At 44.4% G+C, this 17468-nt stretch overlaps 1 protein-coding gene across 1 annotated transcript in view; it reads left to right on the top strand.

The window, feature by feature from the left end:
* The window catches only part of CDH23 (cadherin related 23), a 512093-nt gene that overhangs the window by 365743 nt on the left and 128882 nt on the right, over positions 1-17468 (top strand). Inside the window, exons 13-14 of the mRNA XM_084845647.1 lie at positions 11185-11334; positions 15240-15398. Of these exons, the coding sequence (XP_084701773.1) occupies positions 11185-11334; positions 15240-15398 (309 nt within the window). The remainder of the gene's footprint in view (positions 1-11184; positions 11335-15239; positions 15399-17468) is intronic.

Raw genomic sequence — 17468 nt, 5'->3', positions numbered from 1 at the left:
ATGTTATCATGCCTCCCCCAACAAAATCACTCTTCTTGAGGGTCTAAGACAATCCACAGCAGCTTACCATGATGAAAAGCATCTACTTCCACAGCAATGATGGGACATGATTCCAGATATCCATTCCAGTTAAACCTGTTGAAGAGTGGTGAAGATATTTCTATGGCTTTCTGCCCCTTGTTTCTGGAGTAAAGCTTGTGACAATGAAAAATTCCAGGTATTTATGACTTCAAGACAGGCCCTCATGCAAAAGTTGCATATGGGCAGGGCTCTAATAAAGTTTATGTCACACACAGGGAAAAAGCAAAACCCTCGTTAGTCTGCAACATGCTAACACCGCATGGCCCTTGGTGCCACCATGACAGCTTTCCAAAAGAGGATGCTTCTGGCCTACTCTTGCTGTGCACAGGTGCCACGCCACGAAGGAAGCATTGCAACTTGTTTACATAGCAGCTGTCAGGTGACATGAGTGGCCAGTTAATTTGTGAGTGGGGTGATGGTGCACAAACTCCACCAGATGCAAAAGTGGCCTGAAGATTATTTTTAACAATACAAACTTGGTTTTGTATTTTCACTTGCACTCTTCACAAGTGGTCTGTATAAAGCAGAGCCCTAGTATAACAAATCTGAGTGAAAGTGGCCACTGTGGATTTTTATTAGTAAGCATAAAGACAGAAAAATACTGAGCCATGTGTTCAGAGTAGCCATCTGCTTTTCATCCCATATGTTTTTCATCCCACATGTCAGAAGTAGCCATGTGTTATGTGTAGATTTAAATCGGCCCCATGGACTCTCCAAACCAGCACATGCGAACTTCCACTTTCAGCGATATGGGCTCGGGTCTCTCTTTCACAATCTGAACACCTGCCCAGTGTCCATCTGTTGTGATACAGCATCATAATGAGATCCAGTTTTTCTGCATAGGAAGAAAATTTACTGTAATTGCAGAAATTAAGATTTATCCTGCTTTCTGTAAACCAAACAGCCATTTTTTGCCAAACATTCATCTGGTCAGTGACAGGCTCTGGGAATGTAAATTGTCTCAGATATCACTTCTTTGTGATGTGTATTGTCAAATATAAATTATTTCCTAGTAGCCAATCACTCTTCCACTTATCTTAATGACCCATCTAAGATAATAGATCCAACATTTCTCTAAGACATTTGTGTTTACCCCCAAACTTCATAACCCTTCCCAAGTGGGTTTGGTAATATATTTCTTCTTTGCAAATCCCCATCATGAACAGTCGTTCTCATCAGTCATAATTGATTGGAGGCCAGCACTCTGATTCTGGTTTATTGGCTTCCAAATTGATAAGTAGCCACAACATGGCATCCAGCAGCAACTAGACTCCACAGGTATTGGAAGTAATAACCTAAAAGGTTTCAGTGAGGTCTCCTGTTTTCCAGCCTTTTTGATAGCTCAACATTGTTATCAACAATATGGTTGCTCTCACCTGCTTTTCTCTCTTAGTGCCTCACAGTTGCAGTGCCAGCACATTAGAAGGGAATGGAAGCTCTGTCCTGGAGAGAAGGTGTTTCCCATTGCAACACCATACATCTTGCAATGACCATGCTACCCACACATTAGGAAAAGAAACAGTATGCAAATATTCAGTGTGATCCATGACTTCAAAACAAGGATTCTTTCAACACTGTGCACCAAAGTAACCTCAGACAATGACCTGGTTCACAATGTTAATCCAAGACTGATTTAACTTACGGGGAAGTGTCCAACAGTGTCATTCTGCAAACTGAAATAACACTAGTTGAATCTTCCTGTTGCACAAGTGGTTGTGAGTTACGCTTGTGACCTGGTTTGCACAAGCCTACTTTGCAACCAGTTGAACGACAGCTTTAAGCAAGTGTAATGTGCAACTGGTTGGATAATGGGTTTCTCAAGTGTAATGCACATCTGCTTGCACAACCATGCTTGTGCAAACTTGACTTTAGTTGGATTCTCCTCTTGTGCATAGTTTGGAATCTAGTTTCCACTAGTGCGACATTATTGGTGCTAATGGAATGACACAGTTGGATACTGCCTTTTTTATATTTTTTATTTATTATTAAATTTATTAATCGCCCATCTGGCTGGTCACCCAGCCACTCTGGGCGATGTACAACATACAATAAAACAGTTTAAAACAATAAAATTCTACAATAAAAACATTTCTAAAATACCCTAACCCACCCCAAATGCCTGCCTGAACAACCACATTTTTAATGCACGACGGAAGCTCATTAAAGAGGGGGCATGACGGAGTTCCCTAGGGAGGGAGTTCCACAGAGTGGGGGCCACCACAGAAAAGGCCCTCTCCCTCGTCCCCACCAGTCTAGCTGTCCTGGCTGATGGGACAGAGAGAAGGCCATCCGAGGCTGATCTTGTTAAGCAGCCTGTCTGGTGCTGCTGGAGGCGCTCCTTAAGATAGGCTGGGCTGGAACCATATAGGGTTTTAAAGGTCAAAACCAACACCTTGAATTTGGCCTGGAAAACAACTGATAACCAGTGCAACTCCTTCAGCACTGGAGTGATGTGATCTCGCCGGCGGCTGCCTTTAATCAGGCGAGCCGCCACGTTCTGTACCAGCTGCAGTTTCCGAACCATCTTCAAGGGTAACCCCACATAGAGCACATTACAGTAGTCGAAACGAGAGAAGACCAGGGCATGTACTACCGATGGGAGCAGATGGTCGGGAAGGAAGGGGCGCAGCCGCCGTATCAGATGGAGTTGATACAGCGCTGTCCGGCTCACAGCTGCCACCTGAGCCTCCATGGACAGCTGGGAGTCCAAAATGACCCCCAGGCTGCGGACCTGGTCTTTTAAGGGTAGCCTTACCCCATTCAACACCAGGTCAACATCCCCTAGCCTCCTCTTGTCTCCCACCAAAAGTACCTCGGTCTTGTCAGGGTTCAGCTTCAGCTTATTCCTCCTCATCCAGCCACTCACCATCTCCAGACATTTGGACAGGGATTCTACGGCCAACCTTGGTGAAGATTTGAATGAGAGGTAGAGCTGCGTGTCATCCGCATATTGATGACACTGCACCCCAAACCTCCTGATGATAGCCCCCAGCAGCTTCACATAGATGTTAAATAGCATCAGGGAGAGGATGGAACCCTGTGGCACCCCACAAGTAAGTGGCCACGGGTCCGAAACCTCCTCTCCCAGTGCTACCCTCTGGTACCTGCTGGAGAGGAAGGACCGGAACCACCGCAATACGGTGTCTCCAATGCCCAACCCCTCCAGGCGGTCCATGAGGATACCGTGGTCAACGGTATCAAAAGCCGCGGAGAGGTCAAGGAGAACAAGGAAGGAGCATTCACCCCTATCCAGAGCCCTCCTCATATCATCTACCAAGGCGACCAAGGCCATTTCTGTCCCATGCCCAAGCCTGAAGCCCGACTGAAATGGGTCTAGATAATCAGTTTCTTCCAAGTGTGCCTTCAACTGCACCGCCACCACCCGCTCAATCACCTTGCCCAAAAATGGCAGATTTGAGACTGGGTGAAAGTTGTTCAGAACTTGAGGATCCAAGGAGGGCTTCTTTAAGAGCGGTCTTATCACTGCCTCCTTGAGGGCTGATGTCATCTCTCCCTCCTCAAGGGAGGCGTTCACCACCGCCCTGATTCCCTCACCCAGTCTCTCTCTGCAGCCCATAATGAGCCAAGATGGGCAAGGATCAAGTAAGCAGGTGGTCGGCCGTACAGACGAAAGCACCTTGTCCACTTCATCAGGAGGAAGAAGCTGGAACCGATCCCACAAAACCGGTTTGCCACAGGCCGCCTCTTGCTCACTAACTGTATCCACAGCGTGCAGAGTAACACACCTAATCTGATCAATTTTATCTGCAAAGTGCCTTGCCAAGGCCTCACAGGAGGCCTTAGAATGCTCCAGTGGTTCCGGAGCCACAGGACCGACCAGGCTCCGGACCACTTGGAACAGCCTCCTGGGACAGCACTCTGCAGATGCGATGGAGGCAGCATGATATTCCTTTTTTGCTGCCTTCACCGCCACATGATAGGCTGAAGATACAGCTCTAGCCCGTGTCTGATCGTCTTTGGAGCGAGACCTCTGCCACCGGCGCTCCAGCCGTCTCACCTCCTGTTTCAGAGCTCATAACCGCAGATTGAACCATGGTGCAGTCCGAGTCCTGTTCAGGGGGAGAGGGCGTTTCGGAGCCACCTGATCTAATGCCCCAGTGATTGCAGCATTCCAGCCACCCATCAGGGTCTCGACCGAGTGGTCGTTGGCGTGCCCCAGAGAATCCCCAAGCGCGTTCAGGAATCCATTTGGATCCATAAGACGCCTGGGGCGGACCATTTTAATGGGTCCTCCACCCCTGCGGAGGGGTTGTGGAACCGAGAAGTCCAACGTCACCAGATAGTGATCTGACCATGACAAGGGGGTGGTGGATATACCCCCGACTTCCAGATCACTCCCCGCTTCTCCAGAAACAAATACAAGGTCTAGTGCATGACCGGCTACATGGGTGGGCCCAGTTAGAATATGGTGCAGCTCCCAGGAGGCCATGGTCTCCATGAAGTCCCGAGGTGCTCCTGTGAGGATGGCCTCCGAATGTACATTGAAGTCCCCCAACCCCAGTAAGTTAGGGGACTGTACACGCACATCAGAGACCACCACAAGCACCTCGGCCAGGGAGTCAGTCGTGCAGCGGGGTGGATGGTACACGAGCAGAATCCCCAGACTGCCCTTTGGCAAATAGCGTTCCCCTTATTTTTGCCGCACTCTACGTAAATGCTTACGTAGACTACACGTGCCAAAATAAGGAACGCAAATGGCAGCGCCCATGGGCACCGCCATTTGCGTACGCGTGGTTGTTGTTGTTTTTTTAACTCAGCCGTGATGGGCTACGTAAACATTTATGTAGCCTATCACGGCTGACTGCAGGGACGCAAACGGCGGTGGCTACGGCCGCCGCCATTTGCACACCCGGCCAGCAGGATTCGCGGCGGGAGGGACGGGGCGCCTCCCGCCCAGCCAGAATTTTGGGGGGAGGGACGGAGCGCCTCCCCCCCCACCGCAAATCAAATTTCATCAAAGGTAAGGGACTTTCGTACATCCCTAGGAAGTCCCTGCCTCTGGAGGTCAGGTGGGTGCCAGCACTGCTTGTTTTCAGCACCTCCTGAAAATAGCTGTTTTCCAGAAAGCCTTTCTTGGTTAACCAACCTCATTTCTATTGGCAGTCTGTTTTTAAAAGAATAATCTTAATATCATGTTTCTTCTTTTTATCTTTTGTTCATTTTATCTCTTGTTATTCACTGCTCCAGAATCTGCTTAGATGTGGAGTAGTATACAGATGTTGTAAATAAATAAATTTACTATGAAAATCTACTCTTGGGGTTCTGGGGTGGAAATTTTTCCCACATGTTTTGTTTTGTTTTTTAAAGGATAGCCTAACACTTAGTGGCAGAAGCACTGGTTTATTGTTTTGGGGTGTTTGGACTTTTCACTGTTGAGCCTAGTTTGAGTCCAGTGGGGTGTCTTTCTGCTTCTCTTTCTTCACTGTAGTTATCTCATTGTCACACATGCTACTTGAGGAGCAATGGTTCCTCATTATTTTTCTGTCTACAGTAATCTACTTCTCAATATATTCAATGAAATACTTTTGGGGTTTGCCTTCCTTAAGTTGCCAGGTCCTTGGAACAGGAAGCTGGTCATCTTAACCTGTCTGTGAGATATCATCCTTGCCTCTGATACTGTATGAATATTATTATTATTTTAGCTCTCTTCTGCTGCATTCTAGGATATTTATTGTTGGATCTGGTTGGGAGGAGGAGGGAGGCAGAAATGGAAAGGGGGATTCTCTAGCCATGTCACCCGCTTCTCAGCTGTCACGCTCAGCCAGCTTTTGCTATTAGTGCCCCTTCGTGCATTTAATTGGTCCCTCCTTCCAACAAGACTGACTCCGTTTGGGGGAAAATTGGAAATTCAGCTCCAGCAGTTTTTTCAACTTTATTGTAATGTGTTCTGCTGGGCTAGACTCTGGGAAGGAGCACAGTGTTGGGCATGGAGATCATGAAATGTCAGTATTTTGGAACAAAACCTTTTGGGGGGCTCAACTGTCCCTTCACCACTGAAGCTCTATTGCCACTGCTGCTCTCCTTCCCTTAAGAGTAACTGCTCTTTCCACCTAATATGTATTTTTTGCCAACAGGGTACTAGCTGCTCTTTAGCACAAAAAAAGGGGCATATTTCATAGTTGCTTGGAATTTGTATTTCCAGAGGATTTAAGAAATACCAGATGCTGCTGGCATTTCTATCCTCAAATTACATAGGTAGTGCTTAATCTCTTTAAAGAAGACAACAAAAGATGGCACTGAAACCTTCCTGGATGCCCTTTTTCTGTAGCTTAAGTGTGTGGGGGGAGGCTGTGGTTACTCGGTGATGAAGGGAAAGGAACTCTGCACATGTTACGAGAAGCTTTTAAAATTATGATTGTGTTGTATTCAGCTACAGTGAATTAGCTGTGCACTACCCCCTTAAGGAGAACCCAGATTCCTTCTCTTTTTGCCCCCTTAGACAAGGAAGAGCCTTGCTGTAGACCTGTATGTAACCTTGTAAATAAATCAGTTAAGTTACCAACACCTGTATGGAGTCTGAATTCAACAGGCAAGGTTTAATATTGAACACAGTCCTTACATATTCTGCGGCTCAGCCTTCATATTGAAAATAGATTATGTAGGTGACCTCTAGATATAGGCCCATGTTACATTTGGGACCTGTTCTGGGAATCTCACCCTAGCTGTTATGTGGACTTAAAAACCACATGTGATCGTCAGAATCCAGCTCTTACCCTAAGTGTGTTGGCATCATTGTCCAGCACGCAGTGGACTCCTTTAAACAATCCCAATAATTGTGGATTCCACTGTATGGTAATTGCTCAAGATAATGCTTGATTAAAGAAAAGCTGTCAACTAGATTCACTCTTAAGATAGTAGCAGCCTTGGAATCAGTGGACCTTTTAGGTAAATGTATTTAGAACTGATGTGCTAGTATTTCAAAGAAAGTGTGTCTTGGAATCATGGTTCGTTAAGTGTCTTGCCCAAATCTGTGTTGATTGTTAGCATCATATGAACAGAGGTGTCTGCTGGCTTAGATTCCATATGTTGGTTGAATGTGTGTCATTGATAAGCTTGGCGTTAGGCTAAAATCCTTAGTGATTTACTTATCCACACATATACTATCCCATATGGGAATGTGTATTACACATGTACCGTGAGTAGAGATGTAGGCATCTCTCAATCTCAGTCTTGCTGAGATTGTCAGTTTTTTGAGATCAAGGTTATTGCATTCCATTTCTGCATGAGCTTACCATTTTTTAAAAAATCCATACTGAGATTTATACTGTTTTTGTTCGCACTTTTCATAATGCATGCATTAATGTATGCATTTTGGGGTGCATGTTTTAAAATATGCACATTTTCACATGTACTTTATATTGCTGAAATGGTGGTGTGTACTTTTCTCAAATATACATATTTTGCACACTTTCTCCTAATATGCACATTTTGTGTCCATTTTTCCTGAGGCGAGCTGCAAAAATGCATATTTCCAAATACAACTCTACCATGTTGAAAGGCTCAGGAGGTGCAAATTGGGAAAATCCATTTTTTAAAAAAACCCCTCAGAGGAGCAAATTTCTCACCAACCCCTATCCATGAGGAATTTTCCTCAGATATCCCATTACAGAGGCAATGAAAAGTTGTGCTGACGGTGCAAAGACATATTGAAGGCCTATATTTAAACATGTAGATGCTAGGTTCTGTACAGTTTTCTGGGGGTATCCAGTACATTTGGACAGTGTGGGGGTAAGGGGGCTTTTAAGATCCAGATCAGAGGCCCTGCACCTACTCCAGAGTAAAAATGAACAAAAGACATAGCTTCTAGATATGGATTTAAAATAATGTCTATTTTAGCCTTCAGTTGACAGTAGAACACTGTTCTACTCCCAGGGCGGAGAGTTCCATAACAGAAAAGTCTGTCTTGTATATTCCTGCCATTTGTACCTTAGAAGGCAGCCGGACACACAAAAGGTCTTTGTCAGATTACCTTAATGGATGGGCAGAGTCATATGAGGGAAAACAGTCCTTTAAGTATTGTGGTAACAAGTCATTTAGGGTTTTAAAAGTGATCACCAGCACTTTGTACCTGGAAATAGACTGGTAGCCAGTACAGCTACTACAATAAGGGAGAGGTGTGCTCCCAAAACCTGGCACCAAAGAGAACTCTTGCAATGGCATTTTGCACCAATGGGAGTTTCCGGACAGTCTTCAAAGGCAGCTCCGCACAGCACATTACAGTAGTAGTGATCTCTCAGGCTGAATCTACATATAGCAGTTATACCATTATCCTGTGTACCAATAGTTATGATAACAGTATAATTGCTATGTGTAGATTCAGCCTCAGTGACTGTAGTAGATAGCAAGGGTTTCTGCCTCCAACACCACCAACAAAAATACTCTTCCCCACCACACCACCCCTCTTCCTAAATTATACTGCTGATCTGAAAAAGGTTTAGGGGTGTTCAGGAGTGGATTTTTGTGTGAAAGGACTGAGATTCATTCAGCCCTATATATGTTTTGCACCAAGCTCCTGATGATGGATCTCAGGGTTCCAGGGGGGAAAAAAGCCTGCCCACTCCTGCGTTACAGTAGATGCGAATGTAGTGCTGAGCCAAATTTCCCTCTCCATTTTCATGGGACGATTCCCACCCTGCAAAAATGGAAAGACAATTGCTGTTGTTCTAAGATGTTTTCAGGGTGGGTTGAAAACTTAACTTACTTCACAGACAAGGTGGTTAAGGGTAGCGGTTACACTTAAAAAAGAAAGAAAGCCTTCCTAGCCTCAATCAGTGGTCATTCAGCCACTCTGTCTCTGCAACCTTCTAACCATCGTGATCTGGCACAGGAAGAGGAATGCGGGTGGGAGGAAGTCGGAAAGCTTTGGAGGATCAATGACAACCTGTGGAGGCTGGTGGCTCCAATTTTGGTGGGGCTGTGCATCCATTCTGGGTTTCAGTCAGAACAATCCAGAACTCCAAAGAAGCTATCCAAGGTGCTTAAACTTAACCCCAAATAGGTTTAGCACCTTGGATAGCTCCATTAGAGTTCTGGCTGAAGCCAAGTGGATGCACAGCCCCACCAAAATCAGAGCCACCATTCTCCAATGATGGCAACCGATTGTGCCTCATGAGGCTTCTTTTAAAGTAGATAAAGAAAAGACTGGGGAGATAAAACCTGCCTTAAATCCTCACATCAGTAAAATCCTCACATCATCCAGTAGCCACCCTGATATTCTCAGAAAGTTCTCCTGCCCCATCCCTGTCTTCAAGATGTCCCCACCCCACCCTGAGGCAAATGGTTGAATTCATCGCTCATCGAAATCTGGGCACAGCCTTACTTAAACTAAGACTTGTGTGACCGTGCCACACCCACCCTTTCTAGGAATGTGTGCAACTGACAACTGGTCTCTTAAGCAGAGCAAAATGTGCATGTAAATATGAGTGGTACGCATATTGTAATGAGCCTGGCAAGATCTAAAATATGGCAGGTTCATCCTGATCAGCTGGTGTAAATGCCAAGATTTTATCACAGAACCAAGTCATGGTGGCAGAAGAAGGCAGTTGGTGAGTGGGTGTGAAGCAGCAACAGAAGTGCTTTGGAAAGACTTGTCAGTAGTTGTAGATAAATTTATGTTATTAATCTTCTAGTAGACTTGTTGCTCCTGGACATAGCTCCCTGTCCTTATAACAATATTTTGATATGCAAATAATATAACTTTAGACCAGCCTTCCCCAACTGGGTGCATAGAGGGCACCAGGCTTAGACCAATAACACACTTCATATACTGTCAATCTCTAATATCAAATCACTAATAAGACAGAATGAGAATACGTTTCTTTATCATGTATGCATGCCTACACTTTGAAAGAGCAGTAATGTCATTGATAGCTTTCGCAATAAAGTACTTCATTTCTGTATTATCCATCACTTACTGAGTAGGCAGGCAGATTGGATAGTATGGAAGTGAAGTACTTCATCGCTGAAGTGACTGCTGGAACAAATTACTACCATTTGGGAATGTAGATGCAAACAAGCCTCAGTTTCCCATTTCCCATGTTCGTATGATTCTTTCATGTACGTATATATAAGTATATGTACATGTACATATCTCTCCTCTTCTCTCTCTGTCCACACATTTCCTCTTCTCATATATATATATATATATATATATATAATCTCACACACATTTATATATATTTCCTTTTCTCTGTATTCCATCTCTTCTCTGTTCCTGAATTCATAATGTTATTTCACCTTTAGTTTGTTCACTTTTCTTCTTTTGTGTTTGCTAGACCTATTACTGCAGGGATATGGAACAAGAATTGCGGGTGGGATGACCCTCCATCTGGCTCTCTGCAGTCCTGATGACATCAGGGGGCATGACCCTGCCTCCTGCCATCAAGTGACATGGCTACGCCCCCTGAAGTCATTTGGTCCCTGATTGAAGCACAGACTGGAGATGACAGGGGGTTCTCCTTACTTAGTGCCGCTCCCCCTCCCAGTTGGGAGGGAAAGTGGCATGCTAAGTATTTTGCCCAGTCTGTGTCCTCCACAATGTGGGAAGGTGCGGGACAGGCAAAGCCATCCTGATGGAGACGGAGGTGGAGGAGCATTCCCATTGGAGAGGATGTGGGGCAGGCGAAGCATTTAGCACACTGCTCCTCCTTCCAATTTGGAGGGCAAGTAGCATGCTAAGTAAAGGAATCCCCTTGTCTCTGATTACAGTTCAGAGGTAATGGGGGGATTCTCCTAAGCCCCTCTCACTCTCCCATTTGGGAGGCAGAGTGACATGCAGGGGAATTTCTGCTGTTATCTCTGATCACAGATTGGAGATAACAGCAGGGAGTTCTCTCCCCACCTCCTCCCAAAGCCCCTGGTAGCCCTTGGAGGATGGGGCTTGGGGAACAGGGAGGAGCCTACGGAGGGAGCCCAAGGCTGTCCTGGCTGGCTGGAGAATTTCCATGGGGTGAATTAGGCCTGTGAGCTAGAGGTTCCCCATCTCTGTGTTAATGTGTTTATTATGGGTGGTTTGCTTCTGCACATGATCAATCAATTCAGGTTCATTGCGTTTTAATGTTTCTGTCTTTGTTGTTTCTTCAGGGGCTCAACAGTGTTTTTGAAATTTACCTTGTGGGAAACAACTCCAATCATTTTATCATCTCCCCAACTTCAATTCAAGGAAAGGCAGACATCCGGATTAGAGTCGCAGTGCCGCTGGATTTTGAGACAATCCCTCGCTATGAATTTTCTGTAAGAATTCTTGAAAGGTGTATGGACAACTTGGGTAGATGGGGTAGAGAAAGGACTGAAGTTGGTTGGATAGCATCCACCTACATTATGGAAAGGTGGACAAGTATTATTATCCCATTTTACAGATGCAGGAGCTGAGATGGACAGAATAGTAGCTGGCCAGCCCACACTCTTGGCCATTATGCTACAGCCACTAATAACACCTGTTTAAAGTTAAAGATATCTATGAAGTTGCCTATCCATAAATATTGCTGTATACATGCTTCCATCCTACTGGACCAATTTAGATAAACATCCCACCCTTCTTCCCTTTCTTAGCAAATAAGTTTTCAACCTATTTCTAAGTTCTTTTCCTTTGTCCCTCTAAGATTCTTTTTCCCCCAACCATCTGTTTTAAGATGTGGATGTCCCATTTCATTCCTCTCCAGGTGTGCTACTTTATGTGAAGTTGTTAAAATGCAGTTTTTGTATCTCCATAAGTTTTATGGTCCCTGTGCCATAGGACAAGCAGTGGTGGAATAAGGTCATGTGATACCTGTGCCAGAATAGGCAGATGCTTAATGGAGCACAGCTGTATGGAGCTTGTACGTGCATTGGACCTTTTGCTGAATATATCCTGGGATTGTTGCCATCAAACTTAGTTATAACACCTTCCAGGCTTTTATGTTCATTACAGGGATGACTTGTACAAGCACTGCCATTAAAAATAAAAATCTGTCTCCATGTTCGGTTGGAGGTACCCTGTAGATAGTATTTGCAGATTCATAAGAACATAAGAAGAGCCATGCTAGATCAGACCAAGGGTCCATCTAGTCCAGCATTCTGTTCACTTAGCGGCCAACCAGCTGTCAACTGGGAACCCACAAGCAGGACATGAGTGCAACAGCGCCCTCCCACCCATGTTCCCCAACAACATATGTACATAGGCTCACTGCTTATGTACACTATGTGAACCAAAGATTCTTGCTTTGTTATAGTGAACTATCTCTGTTATTGACAGATTGAAAAATAATATGGCTAAAACTAACGAGTCATAGTTTGGTTTTTAATGTTAACTAGTGGTGTATGTGTGTGTGTGTTGATATTCTTTTGAAGGTTGTTTGGCTGTAAAGTAACTGACCTAGTAGTAAAGGGAACAGTTATGTCTTGAAACAGCAGAAACACAGGGCAAATTTTAAGGTACAAGTCCTAAAATTGAAGTCTATGAAGTCTTTGATGGCTAGAGCTTGTGAATGACCACTGGAGATGATGCATTAACTTGCTAGTGAAAGAAGCATTGATGTGGTCCTAAGTTTCTTTCTGGTGCTTCTGCCTCCTCTGGTGTTTCCAAATATCAGAAGACATGGAGACTGTAGAAATACAGCAGCCCTCAATGGCCAAAGTCTTTCCTGAATCAGCCCTGTGGAATCAGCAGTAGAGAAGGCTTACAAAAACTTTTCTCTTCTAGGACTTAACATTTTGCTTCATACAAGTGTTTCAGCAAGACTCTCATAATGAAGGAGATATTCCCAGATCTAATCATGTGTTTGATCATGGATTTCTTAGCATGCACATATGGCTTGGATATAACACCTCCTAAATTATTATTTTCATAGCAGGAGTGGCTTGGAAGAGTACTCATATTAAGGGAAGTGATGCTAAACGTGAGAGACGGATATCCTGGGGGAGGGGAAATGGGGGAATGATTCAGCAGGACCAGTAAGTATAGTGGAAAGCCCCCCCCCCCCCCGGCATCTTATGACCTTCCCTGAAAATAGCTGCATAATTGGCCAGCTTTAATGGGAATTATCTTACTGGCCTGTGCTAGATAAGACATGGGCAGAGTTTCAGCGATCTTACCAGGGCTGGCCCAAAACATTTTGCTGCTTGAGATGGAGAAGCAAATGGTCCGTTCCCCCCTACACACTCACGTCAAGATGCATAGTACCCAAAGCCAGCCAAGTTACTTCAACACCCAAGGCAGGAAATCCCACAAGCACCTCTCCCCATTGCTGGCAGTAAAAGACAATAACAACAAATTGAATAACTAACAATTTGCTTCCCTTTCATGACACCCAAAATCTACTGCCTAAGGTGGCCACCTCAACCTCCCTAATGGTAAGGTTGGCCCAGCATCTTCCAGACTGACTGGGCACAGGAATTTTGAAAGGGGGAACTCTGGGTCCAGAAAACAATGAGACATTCGCTTGTCACTTCTGGGGGAATGACACAGAAACCTGGCATGAATTCCAAGTTCTACCTTATTATTTTATTTTATTTTTTAAATGCATATTATTAGATAGCAGGAAAGTGGGTTGGCATAGATGGGTGCAGGGGCAAAATAGTGTAATGCTCTTGTCAGGAGTCCAGGATAAAAACATTGACAGATAGGGAGGGGCTGTCACAGCTGCTTCAGTCAGTGCTGTCTGTTTTCACGGTACTAAAATTTAGCCAAAAAAGGAGGAAGAAAATGAAAAGAGATCTGCTGTGAGCCTTATCTTCCAAAATTTAGGGCCCCAGCTGCAGAAGCTTAAATAGGACACCCCTCCCTGTTTATGTTTCGAAGCTATAAAAGTTTTATGTCCTATAAAACTTTGGTTTAAATGCACCTATCAGGCATTGGGGCTCTTTCCAGCTGCCTGCTTGAGCTTCATCCCAGTTTCTGGGTGAGTTGTAAATTTGTGGAGAGTCAAAGCAACTCTGTAAACATCATGCTGGCAGCCTCTGTTGCTGTTAGTCTTGACAGTGGGGCCTTTATACGCCAGCAAGGAAGGATAAATAAAATCCTGCTTTTGCAGAGCACTACAAGGTGTAAATAGAAATTTGAATCTTTGGGTTAAATCCTACCTAGGTATAGAAGGTTAAAGGATAAGGCAATGGCAGGCCCTTAAGCCATAGTCCTTGGGGCATTAATGTTTGTGTCACAACCATCCACGACTTATGCATTAATGCACAAGGGAGTGGCTTGTTCAGGATTAAGGGCAGCACTGGAAATACATACCGAAAGCCCGAGGGCTGCTAATGGACTTCTCATGATTGCACGTTCAGTTCATTTGAATCGAGAAACATAGAATGTTGCAAATCCAATGAACCCCATCAGAAATGGGGTTCATGCTCTCAGGAGCATCATTTCCAGTAACACAGAGGCCTGTAAGGTCTCTCCTGTCTCCACTAGCAAGCCTCCCTGCTGCCAGAGTCCCCTGCTCCTTTGAAAGGTGTATTTGCTTGGAAGCAGTGGGGGAACTAGGCCAAATTCAGAGGGAATTTGGTTGGGCTCATAATGGGGTCTTGATTTCCAAACTGAGTTCATATTCTGAACATACCCCAGTTCCGAATTTGCCCTCATCACTAATTTATTCCTACCAAGGAAATTAGAAACGTACTTTCAAATAAATTGAAAGGTGGGATGCATGAAACACTGTCCAGATTCTGTGGATGATAGACATGTGCCCAGTGGTCCTCCTAAGGACTGGAAAGTTGCAAGTGTGTCAGAAATGCAGTGAAGATTGTCAGAGTGACAGTAACATTTTCTTCTGGTTTCTACTGGTGGGATTGTTAAATGATGTTGTATCAGTCAGGTTTAGATTATACTTCAGTTTGCAAGATTGAGATACAACTTCCTTGTTGCCCAGAATAGAGGAGGAGTGTATCAGACTCTGGATGTTAAAATCCAGTGGCTGTTACCTGAAAAAGGGTACAGTGACAAGGAAAAGCTATCACCTTTTGAGTGTGAAAACCCTCATCCATTATGTATGTTCAGTGGTGTATTGGGTTCAAGGCCTGGTGCATGACTTGCCAGCCAAATGCTTGCTACTGTCATAACAGCCCATCAGAAGAATTTGTGAGACATTAAGAGCTTCTCTTTAACAAACAAACACACACAAATTAAGCTTCATACTCATCATTTGCCTTTTGTTTCCACTCAGCTGTTTGCAAATGAGAGCATGCCAGACCATGTTGGCTTCGCTCGGGTGAAGATTAACCTCATCAATGAGAATGACAACCGCCCCATTTTCAGCCAAGTCTTGTACAACATCAGCCTGTTTGAGAATGTCACCGTGGGAACTACAGTTCTGAGAGTTCTGGTAAGCAGAAATCATACTTCAGCTTTAAAAAGTACATTTCAGCGTACGTTCTCCTTTGAAACTCTTATATTCACTCTCCAGAGTATATTACTCAATGATGGAGTAGGCCAGAATTGTGTTAGAAAGCTATGTCATGTTTCATCAAAACAACCGGTAAACTGCCACTGGGATGCATGGGCATCCTAAAGAAGAGAACATACATCTGACTGATTTTACAAAATCTGATTTACATACCTTTAAGTGAGGTTGATAAAGGACAGTTGCTGCCTGCCTGCTTGGCCTACTAAATGCCCCGTTGAACATGAGAGCAGGGGAAGGCATCTCCCACTTCAGATCCGGAAGAGTGGGAAGAGGATGCATAGGCCATCCAGGCTTATGCTTCTTCTCATTGCTTCAGTCTGAGGTTACTGGTGTTTAGTCCACCATACACTGGTAACCAAATGCTCATTTATTAAAGTCATGATGGTGGCAGTGGCTGGGTTCGCACGACCAGGGAAGGAAAATAAGCCATCATAGCTTATTTTCCTGTCCTGCATGTGCCAGTCATGTGCAGTATCATTACCATAATTACCCTCACTGGGTGCAGTTTGTCGTGTTGTCCGAACCCAGCAAGAGTTCCAAACCATCCCACAACCCTAGAACAAGCCGTGGTTTGTGGGATGGTTTGTAAATCCACCCTCTGCGCACCCTCACCGGGTTTGGATGACATGACAAACAGTGCCCCGCAGGGTAATTATGGTAATGACTCAGCATGTAACTGGCACATGTGGGGAGGGACAATAAAGTACAATGGCTTATTTTCCTTCCCCAATCATGTGAACCCAGTCAATGTGACACAACAGTAGTCATAAGTTGATTGTAGGTCAGGGGTGTCATTAGAGGAGGCCTACCTGGGCACAGGCCCCAGATCTTTTGAGCTGTCCTAACTGCCATTTTTTTTATATATTTTCCCATTGACTTGTATTGGAAAACAGAAACGTCCATATCTTTTTTAGTTTGTGGGATAAATACATGAAAGTTGGAGAAGTGGTAGCCCCCATGGAGCTTATTGAACCTGCCCAATTTCAGGGATTTTGCTCCAGTGGCTTTTTTTTCTAGTCACAGGTAAATTTTGCTATTTTCAAAAAAATGTGTCAAAGCAAAGAGCTGTATTTTTTAATGCTTTCACAAAAGTGCATGGAATTGGGGGACCTGGCAGCCCCACTAAACCATTCAGGTATGACCTAAATCATATCCCTTATGAATATACAGTGGAGGTGAGGAATAGATTTAAGGGATTAGACCTGATAGACAGAGCACCTGAGGAACTATGGACGGAGGTCCGTAACATTGTTCAGGAGGCAGCAACGAAATCCATCTCAAAGAAAAAGAAATGCAAGAAAGCAAAGTGGCTGTCCGATGAGGCTTTACAAGTAGCTGAGGAAAGAAGGGAAGCAAAAAGCAAAGGAGAAAGGGGAAGATATATCCAACTGAATGCAGAGTTCCAGAGAATAGCAAGGAGAGACAAGAAGGCCGTCTTAAATGAACAATGCAAAGAAATCGAGGAAAACAATAGAATGGGAAAGACTAGAGATCTCTTCAAGAAAATCGGAGATCTCAAGGGAAAGTTTTGTGCAAAGACGGGCATGATAAAGGACAAAGAAGGCAGGGACCTAACAGAAGAAGGTGAGATTAAGAAGAGGTGCAAAGAATACATAGAAGAACTATACAGGAAAAATCTGAATATCCCTTATAGCCATGATAGTGTGGTCACTGAACTTGAGCCGGACATCCTAGAGAGTAAAGTCAAGTGGGCCTTAGGAAGCATTACTAACAACAAAGCTGGCAGAGATGACAGTATTCCAGCTGAGCTATTTAAGATGCTAAAAGATGATGCTGTTAAAGTGCTGCACTCAGTCTGCCAACAAATTTGGAACAATCAACTGGCCACAAAACTGGAAAAGGTCAGTTTACATTCCAATTCCAAAGAAGGGCAACGCCAAAGAGTGTTCCAACTACCGTACAATTGCACTCATTTCACATGCCAGCAAGGTTATGCTCAAAATCCTACAAGCTAGGCTTCAGCAGCAT

This window comes from Heloderma suspectum, chromosome 3 (genome assembly GCF_057233095.1).
Source record: "Heloderma suspectum isolate Gila_16-S chromosome 3, 16-S_ref, whole genome shotgun sequence".
Taxonomy (NCBI): Eukaryota; Metazoa; Chordata; class Lepidosauria; order Squamata; family Helodermatidae; genus Heloderma; species Heloderma suspectum.
Note: the sequence above shows the minus strand (reverse complement) of the source record. Positions and strands in the feature narration are given on the sequence as shown.